Consider the following 9698-nt stretch of genomic DNA (forward strand, 5'->3'; position numbering starts at 1 on the left):
ACTCCAAATTAAGATTCGCTTTCACCAATAAATCCGTCTCGACGAGATATTCAAAACTAGCACCCATGTTGATATGTTTTGAGAAACTTTTTTTCGGGCTAAAATTTATCAACCCTCTCTATCGAAATAATCAACCCCTTCGTACTTGAGTGATCAACGGTAAATGTATAAAATTATCAACCTGATGCAGGCTATTTAGAAAAAGTTCTACATGCATGCACAAAATAGACGAATTTGCTGATGTCAGCGGAATCTTTTCCAAATTTGAGAATTTAAAATGTTTTATCTCACAAACGACAACTCCAAATTAAGATCCGCTTTCACCAATAAATCCGTCTCGACGAGATCTTCAAAACTAGCACCCATGTTGATATGTTTCGACAAACTTTTTTCTGCCTAAAAGTTATCAACCCTCTCTATCTGAATAATCAACCCCTCCGTACTTGAGTGATCAACGGTAAATGCATAAAATTATTAACTGGTGCAGACTATTGAGGAAAAGTTCTGCATTCATGCACAAATAGACGAATCTGCTGATGTCAGCGGAATCTTTTCCAAATTTGTAAATTCAAAACGTTTTAACTTTCAAACGATAACTCCAAATTAAGATTCGCTTTCTCCAATAAATCCGTTTCGACGAGATCTTCAAAACTAGCACCCATGTTGATATGTTTCGAGAAACTTTTTTTTGGGCTAAAAGTTATCAACCATCTCTATCTGAATAATCAACCCCTCCGTATTTGAGTGATCAACGGTAAATGTATAAAATTATCAACCTGATGCAGGCTATTTAGAAAAAGTTCTACATGCATGCAAATAGACGAATTTGCTGATGTCAGCGGAATCTTTTCCAAATTTGAGAATTCAAAACGTTTTAACTTTTAAACGACAACTCCAAATTAAGATCCGCTTTCACCAATAAATTCGTCTCGACGAGATCTTCAAAACTAGCACTCATGTTAATATGTTTCGACAAACTTTTTTTCTTCCTAAAATTTATCAACCCTTTCTATTTGAATAATCAACCCCTCCGTATTTGAGTGATCAACGGTAAATGTATAAAATTATCAACCTGGTGCAGACTATTGAGAAAAAGTTCTGCATGCATGCACAAAATAGACGAATTTGTTGATGTCAGCGGAATCTTTTCCAAATTTGTAAATTCAAAACGTTTTAACTTTCAAACGATAACTCCAAATTAAGATCCGCTTTCACCAATAAATCCGTCTCGACGAGATCTTCAAAACTAGCACCCATGTTGATATGTTTCGAGAAATTTTTTTTCGGGCTAAAAGTTATCAAGCCTCTCTATTTGAATACTCAACCCCTCCGTACTTGAGTGATCAACGGTAAATGTATAAAATTATCAACCTGGTGCAGGGTATTGAGGAAAAGTTCTGCATGCATGCACAAATAGACGAATCTGCTGATGTCAGCGAAATCTTTTCCAAATTTGAAAATTTAAAACGTTTTAACTTTCAAACAACAATTCCAAATTAAGATTTGCTTTCACCAATAAATCCGTCTCGACGAGATCTTCAAAACTAGCACCCATGTTGATATGTTTCGAGAAAAAAAAATCCGGGCTAAAAGTTATCAAGCCTCTCTGTTTTGAATAATCAACCCCTCCGTACTTGAGTGATCAATGGTAAATGTATAAAATTATCGACCCCAAAGTTAATTTTATTTTAAACATTTCAGCGAATATTTTTTTTAGTTTAGAAGCTATCAACCCGGTGTCCTGTTATTTATCAACAGTAAATATAAATAACTACCAATCGTAAAAATCTAGCTTCATTTCGAATATTTTGGCGACTCTTTTTAGTTTACAAGTTATCAATCCGGTGCTCCGTTATTTATCAATGGTAATTATAAAAAACTACCAACCCTAAAAAGTATTTCATTTAGAATATTTTAGCGAGCATTTTTTTATTTTACAAGCTATCAACCTGGTGCCTCGTTATTTATCATCAACTGTAAATATAAAATAAATAATAACCCTAAAAATATTTTATTTAGAATATTTTAGCGACTCTCTTTTGGTTACAAGCTATCAACCCGGTGGCCCGCAATTTATCTATGGTAAATATAAATAAATGTCAACCCTAAAAAATTAATTTAAATTTAAAATATGTAGCGACTCTTTTTTTGTTTACAAGTTATCAACCCGGTGCCCCGTTATTTATCAACGGTAAATATAAATACCTAGCAACCCTAAAAAGTAAATTTCATTTAGAATATTTTAGCAACTTTCGTTAGCTTACAACTTAAAAAAGTACTTAATTTGAGTAGCAAGTGGTAGTTCATTTGAGTTGCAAGTGGATTTCCCCGCCCGTTATTTTTCCCCATAAAAACCACTGGCCCAAAAAAGGGAATTATAAAAATTAATCCAGAAAAACATGAATTACCGTACGAAATAACAACATAAAGGGAATTGCAAAAAAAGAGAATTGTCAAAAGGGAATTGCAAATAAAGAGAATTGAAAGTATGCGTCGTGCTGAAAAAAAAGAGCGAGATGCTCTGTGCATGCATGCAGAAACTTGTTAGAGCTAGTCTCGTCTTTGAAAAGTTACCATTAAATGCAAACTCATGAGATACTTTATGCATGCATGCAGTGTGAACGCTCTTGGTTGTATGCAACATGCAAGTGGGAACATGAGTTGTTAGTGTGAATACAAAGCTAAATGTGAACGTAATTAAACACTACAAAACAAAAAGGGAATTGATTTCGCGCATAGCGCGAGCGCTGCCGCGCCAAGAAAAGTGACCGGGAGGGGTTTCGCTTGCAAACTGTAACTTGGCGCTGAATAGCTTTGAGAATTGAGACGCGGGGAAGCGCGGGAAAGTAATCCGGTGCGCGCGAAGCAGAGATGTTCGCTAGTCAAGTTCCCAGCCCAACACTGACCTAGGCAATCCTGGGACCCACATCCCGCTAAACCTGTCAGTGACCTGGCAGCCCGTCTCGCCCACTCGGAGCTTGGAGCGTCATCTCCCTGCTCTCTTCCGAATCCCAACTTCCCAATCCAATCCTCCCCGAAACCAGCTGGTTCGTGGCGGCGCACCGCACTGATGGGAATCCCCAACCTTCTCCGCTTCATGAAGCCATTCATCGAGCCCGTGCACATCAAGAAGTACGCCGGCCAACGGGTAAATTAAACAGATCCCCAATACCTCACCTTGCACCTGCAGTTTCTGCTATGTTTCTTCCTTATTGGAATCTCTCCATCGCCCTGGCAGGTCGGCATCGACGCCTACTCGTGGCTCCACAAAGGGGCCTACTCCTGCAGCATGGAGCTGTGCATGAACCCCAAGAGCGCCGGCGCCAGGCGCTACATCAGCTACTTCATGCACCATGTCAACCTCCTGCGCCACCACAAGGTCGTGCCCGTCGTCGTCTTTGACGGCGGCAGCATGCCTTGCAAGGCCGCCACGGATAAAGACCGGCACAAGTACGCCACTTCCAACTGTCAGACCACTTGGCTAAGAAATGCAGTTCCTTTTCGCCCCTTCTTTAGTGTAGTTGCATCTGTTGGGTACTAACTTGGCGCGATGATTTGAGATTGTACGGTTTGTTAGTATTTGAGGCATTTAAGTCTCTGCAACATTAGCTTTGTGTCTAGCTCCATGTACAGCTTTGATTTAAGGAGTAATGTTTAGATAGCACAATTTACCATTAACGATTGTTATATATGTTCCTTGAAGATTGGTTCTGCTTGTTGAAAAAAAGTTCACCAAAGTACCTCTTAACAAAACATATTTATATTCACAGCTCATCCAGTGATAGCAATACAATATTGCCCTGTTGTAGATATTTCTTTAATGGATTCAGTTGCAATGATAATACTGTTACTGCCCAGTTCCTAATACGTAAAAATTATATAACTTTATAAGTCACTTGGTTACTAAAAATCAGGAAGAGGGAACTCAGTTTGGTATTGGGGAAAGAAAAGCTTAAGCAAGGAAATACAGCTGCTGCCATTGACTTTTTCCGGGTAAGCATCTAATTTTCCTTCTTGTAGTATTTATCAGACCAAGAAAATTGCTGAACATCGGATGTAGTCTGTCATTCAGTCCACATAAAAATGACTCCCTCCATTCTCTTCGCTTCGTCATTTTGAACATTGAACCAGTACAGTCCCTGTTCTCTTTTACTTGTCATTTTGGATATCCACATGATCTTGCATATACTCCTTTGACTATGTTTGGTCTTTGCTAGCCATATGTTAGAGAAGCCCTTGAAAAATATAACGGCATAGAATTTTTTTAGGCAAGCAAGATCTAATATATATTCTTTTGAGAGAAATATAATATCTTTATGTATATTCCTTGTCCAAGATTTTAAATGTGACTGATGTCAGAAAAAGGTTAGAATTTATAATGAGATGGAAATACTTTTGAATAAAAAATCTACTAATATCGTTTCCATGTGGTACACACATATGTGGTCAGTAGAAATTGAGTATACGCATTGTAGAGTGTCAAGTAAAGAGAATGGAGAAACTGGTGTTTTTCTAGTCTTTGGGAATATTGTTAAGTCGATCAAAAACTGCTTTTAACAAAAGAACAAATACAAGATGCGCAACCATGATTAAGAATTTAACATGCACTTGATCTTTGGAGTTTTGCCCTTTTGTTTCAATACATTTTCTGTTATTAGGTATGTAGTTCTAGTCATCAGATTCTTTTTCCTGTTTATCATATTGATTTCAATAGGTTGAAGTAGAAACGTGGAACTATGCTTGCCCATAAACTCATGTGTTCAGCCTAGTGGCATAAATAAGTCTCTTGATCTAACTTGTTAGGAGCTTATTATAAATAACCAGACAGTTTTATATTTCTTGATTTAGCAAGAAAGATGAACTGTTTTTATCTCTTAAATTTCACAATTTCAGTCAATGGCCTCATCATTCTCTTAGTATCCAACAACATATATGCAAAGGAGGGATCCTTCCCCTGTTTTTTTTTTCTCGAACACATGCCAAAGCATGCGTCATAATATATTAGAAGAAAACCGTCGAGAAGACGGGAGCATACAGGGAGTAGCAGAGCTACAAAGGAACTTCAGAGAAAAAAGAAAAGAAGAAAGAAACAGAACTGTACAGGGCTAACTTTGTTAGACCTAGGGCCTCTAGACCCTTCCCCTGTTGGTCAACGTTTTTATTCTCTTAGTATTCTTCAGTCAACCCTTGCCATCTAGACCCTTTGCACTGTGTTTAACTATATACAAAAATCAGCACAAAATTTCCTTGAGCCAGTGACTTGATTTTCTTGCATCTTAAAGGAAATATGCTTTGATGTTTCTAAATTTTGAGTGCAGATTTCATTATGTTTGTTCCAAAAGCATCCTAATATTTGTTCATCTGCAGAAAGCTGTGCAAATTACTCCATCAATGGCTTATCAACTGATTCAGGTGCTTCTTTGAAAGTTATTCCATGTAACCATTCTTCACCTGATGTAGCGAAATCTAATGTTTCTCAACCCAGCTTTTAAGGTCAGAAAATGTTGAGTTCGTGGTTGCTCCATACGAAGCAGATGCGCAGCTGGCATATCTAGCTACTCTAGATGCTGATCAAGGGGGCATAGCTGCAGTTATAACAGAAGACAGTGACTTAATAGCATATGGTTGCAGCGCCGTGAGAATTCACTTTGGTCTAAATTTTATGTTTTTGATTCCTCTATTTTCTCTAACACGCGTTAAGTTGTAGATTATATTTAAGATGGATCGCTTCGGGAAGGGTGAAGAATTCATAATGGACAAAACCTTGATGACTGTCAAAGATGGTCTTTCCTTTCAGGATTTTGATCAAAACCTATTTACTGGTAAATGTCATTTCTACATCTTGAAGATTTGAACTAAAGCACCATGATGCAAAGTTGACTGATTTGACACTTGTTGAAGAATCACTTTTTTTCTTGCTTCTGTTCATATTGTGGAGTTGCTAGTCTAACTTTGCCTCTGTTCATATTCTGGCCTCCCTTTTTTCAATATTTTCCCAGTTCTCACCCTGTATGCACTATGCACTGAAGTATTTCCTTCTATTGACTTTTAAATTTTATTTGGACAGGTATGTGTGTCCTTGCAGGATGCGATTTTCTTCCCTCAATTTCTGGCATTGGTACTAAAAGAGCATATTCTCTCATCTCAAAACATAAAAATATAGACAGTGTAAGAAATTAAGAATGACTACTCTATTGATCTCATGCTGTTCAGAAAAGAAAATATCAAGTACTCTCTGGATATTATTTGCAAATGTTTCATTACTTACTAAACTAGAGACCAGCTATGAGCATGTGAATTAGTTTATTACCATTATGTAGCACACGGGCTATTTGCTCATCAAAGTGGTACAGTACACTATTGGGTAATTTCACAAGGGCTATTTGCTCATTAAAGTTATTGGGTAATTGGAGATATGTACTATCAGCGAATTTTATCTAGAATGCAGCACTTCGTAAACTCATATTGGGGCAAGATGAATGAGAGAAAGGAGGCTGGGAATTATATGTTGTAGTACAGTATCAGGATTTTCAGATGCATCCTGTTTGCTAACTATATATTTACAACGCAACACTGTTGTGGACTTCTATTTTCGCAAGACTTCTTGATCTTACTCACTTTCTATAAATATTGGAGTTGGTGATGGTTTGTCTGCCATCCAATGTTGAGGCAATCATTAACTGTTAACTGCTTGGTCGGCTGGTGAGTAGAGGATTAATAGGTGCATTGGCCAGTTAATTTGCCGATTAATCAGTTAATCGGCTGCTTGGTGACCCTCCAAGCAAGGATTAATCGGCCAGTTAATTGAACACTGCTGCCATCCCACCTCTCTTCTCCATGATTTCCACCAGTGTACTGTTTGATATCTCTAAATTGCTGTTTTTTTCCAACTCCAACTCAAGTTTGTGTGGTCATAGATATAGATTTGTATGAAGACTCGTATGCCACACGATTGGTTTTATTTTTATTAGTTCGATAGCAATGTGCAGACTTTTTCAGCTAGTCAGGGAAAAAAGAGCGGCTGGTTGTATGGCTGTGGCAGCACAGCACTAGTCTGACGGCGTGTAGTACTGGCAGACCAGTTCAGTTTATTTAGGGGTGTTGGATGGAGATTGGCTGTTATTCGTCCAGCCGGCCAGGTTAGGAAGTAAATTCCGAGTCCAATAAGATAGATGGCCCTATTTGAGAGGGGGATCTTTGTGAAAACCATTTAGCACGTTTTTTTCTTACAGCAACTGCAGTATGCTGATTGAACTGCAGCGAACTCATATTTTTATATAATAAAATAACATGGCATCTGATGGACAGCATTTTCATTTTGTAAGATGACCTCAGTTGCTTGAGTTTTCTACCGAGATATCTCATTACATCTAAATACATAAACTGTGCAATCTCCATCATTATGTGATATTCATTACGATGTACGCTGTAATTAATTCTCAACAGTGTGCAATCTCAGTGATTAAATTGTGCCCTCTGCTAGAAGTTTTCAAAAATTATCCGTTCTTGTGAACAAACACGCCCTCTAGCATCTCTGATACAATTATTGCCAGGTATTATCAACCTTGACGCTTGATAAGCGGTATTCCGTGCCGGATGATTACACTGATTCTTTCTGGAAAACTCTTGCAGTATTCAATCATGCTAGAGTGTAAGATTGTCTTTATGTTAGCTATGTGTATCTTTATGTATTTTAAATAGACATTGTGTTGTACAAATCTGATAAGTCGCTTTCCTTGAAATGTCCCAGATATGATGTCAAAAGCAAGTCACTCAAACACTTGAAACCTTTGGAGGAACAGTATCTTCACTATTTGGCTGGAGATCTGGATATTCTTGGACCGTATCCTTAAAAGTTCCATTTTATTCATGAGCTGGAGCATGTGATATCTGTCTGTAAAACTTTAATGCACTAATTCTTCTCTGACAGTAATGGCATCAATATAGAACATGATTTTGGCACAACCAATTTTCAAGACATGCATTTAGTGGTACCTTTTCTCTCGAACATGCACCCAAATGCGTGCCTTTATGTACTAAAAGGCGTCAAGATGACGCAAAGGGTACACAAACAAAACCAGAATTAGGCAGGACACAAGTTATTACCAAGGACAGTTTCATAAAATTAGGGATGATGTCTTTTATTTACAGAAATGTGGTAATTGGCACATGTCACATTAACACAGTTTCAAATATTGTTTCATAGAACTATTGTATATTTCCTTATCTTACCAGTGCGCATTCCTTGACCATCTAAAGAGAGCTAGCCCCATCAATGGCAAGAGCGATTGCAGAGGGACGCTTGAATCCTATTACAATGGAGACATTTGATAAATTCTCCAGAACCATTAGCCCCATCGAGTTTATTGATACATCGACTCTCAGTGTTATTAATCAGTATGGTTCTCAGGAAATTTTGACACAAGAGAGTTCTATCACAATCTGCTCATCCCAGGAAAGCAAAGATGACACCATAGGCAAGTGTTCTCTTTTACGCTCTAAAATGTATGCCAAGTCTAAACCACTGTTAAGCTATGCATTAGTTACTTCGTTGCTCAAGGGGTTTTACTAGTTTTTCCTTATTTTTATTGAAAAAAGGAGTGACATTTTTGCCCTTACTTCGCTGCTCTGTACTGCAATGAAATAACTCTACTCCAGGATTTCTCAGAACTGTTTCTTACTTTCTTCAACAGAATTTGCTACTGATAAGATTACTAGTGGTGAAAGGAAGGGCAACAAAGGAGCCCTTGCCCTTGGCAAATTTCTATTGCCAAGTGCAACAAAGAAGCATTCCTCTCCTGTGTTGGAACGCAACCAAGTGGAGCAGAAAAACACCCCTGAGAACAACCCATTCAAGAAGAGGAAATTACCCACTGACCATGGTCAAGCACCAGATCAAAGCGAGTTGCTGATCGATCTGGATGATGAAGAACCAGTTGTATTATGTTCATCATTGTCACCAGAGAGTTTTAGCCAAGCAGAATCTCAAGATAGAAATGAAGTTTCAGCTGGATTGTGCTGGCCATTGTCGCAAGGAAGTGTGGAATCTGGGCCGAATGGGAGATCGTCTAAGAGGCAAAATCACCTGAAGGCTTTCAGGGATAAAACTAACAAGAAGGTTACCGAGAGGAGCGGAATATTGAAATTTTTCGTGCCGCTGTAATTCTGATCCAAGTTCCATCTTCCCTTTCTCCAATTCTATTTGTTGAGAAATTAATTAGCACATTGTAGTGGGAAAAAGTTTGAATGTATCAAAGCACGAGTTCATTGCTCAAAATTGAATCAGATAAGGTTTTATTTCAAACAGATATTCACTGCATAAAGTTGTATAAGTAATTTTGCATAAAAAAAATAAACATGGTGGTCATGCGTGATATACCATGTGATCCTGCAAAAAATCATCCAAATCAACATTTGAAATCCAAAGGTGGGCGATGTTAACCTTGCTGTTTTGGTTTCATTTATTTGAAGCCAAGCTATTCTTGAGATTTATGTCTAAACTCCGGAGGTAGATAATGAGACTGGCTAACAATTCGTTTTACAACATGAGACTGGCTAACATAATTACGAGGCGCAGTTTTGAAGGGTCTGCCTTTTCACATGATTTTGAGATTTTAAACTACCGATATGCACATGCAATCTGATAATTTGAACTTCAAAGTTTGAAGGGTAAAATTGACAACACTTAAAAATCACCA

General features: G+C 37.8%; 1 protein-coding gene across 1 annotated transcript; it reads left to right on the forward strand.

Annotated features, from left to right (window-relative positions):
* Positions 1-2906: 2906 nt before the first annotated feature.
* Positions 2907-9306, forward strand: LOC127313788 (exonuclease 1). The gene is made up of 11 exons (XM_051344255.2): positions 2907-3148; positions 3239-3450; positions 3915-3993; positions 5368-5412; positions 5486-5635; positions 5708-5822; positions 6068-6168; positions 7554-7651; positions 7751-7843; positions 8260-8477; positions 8694-9306. Exons 1-11 carry the CDS (start codon positions 3071-3073, stop codon positions 9161-9163), a joined length of 1659 nt encoding a protein of 552 aa, XP_051200215.1. The 5' UTR covers positions 2907-3070; the 3' UTR covers positions 9164-9306.
* Positions 9307-9698: the final 392 nt, after the last annotated feature.

This window comes from Lolium perenne, chromosome 7 (genome assembly GCF_019359855.2).
Source record: "Lolium perenne isolate Kyuss_39 chromosome 7, Kyuss_2.0, whole genome shotgun sequence".
NCBI classification, from domain to species: Eukaryota; Viridiplantae; Streptophyta; class Magnoliopsida; order Poales; family Poaceae; genus Lolium; species Lolium perenne.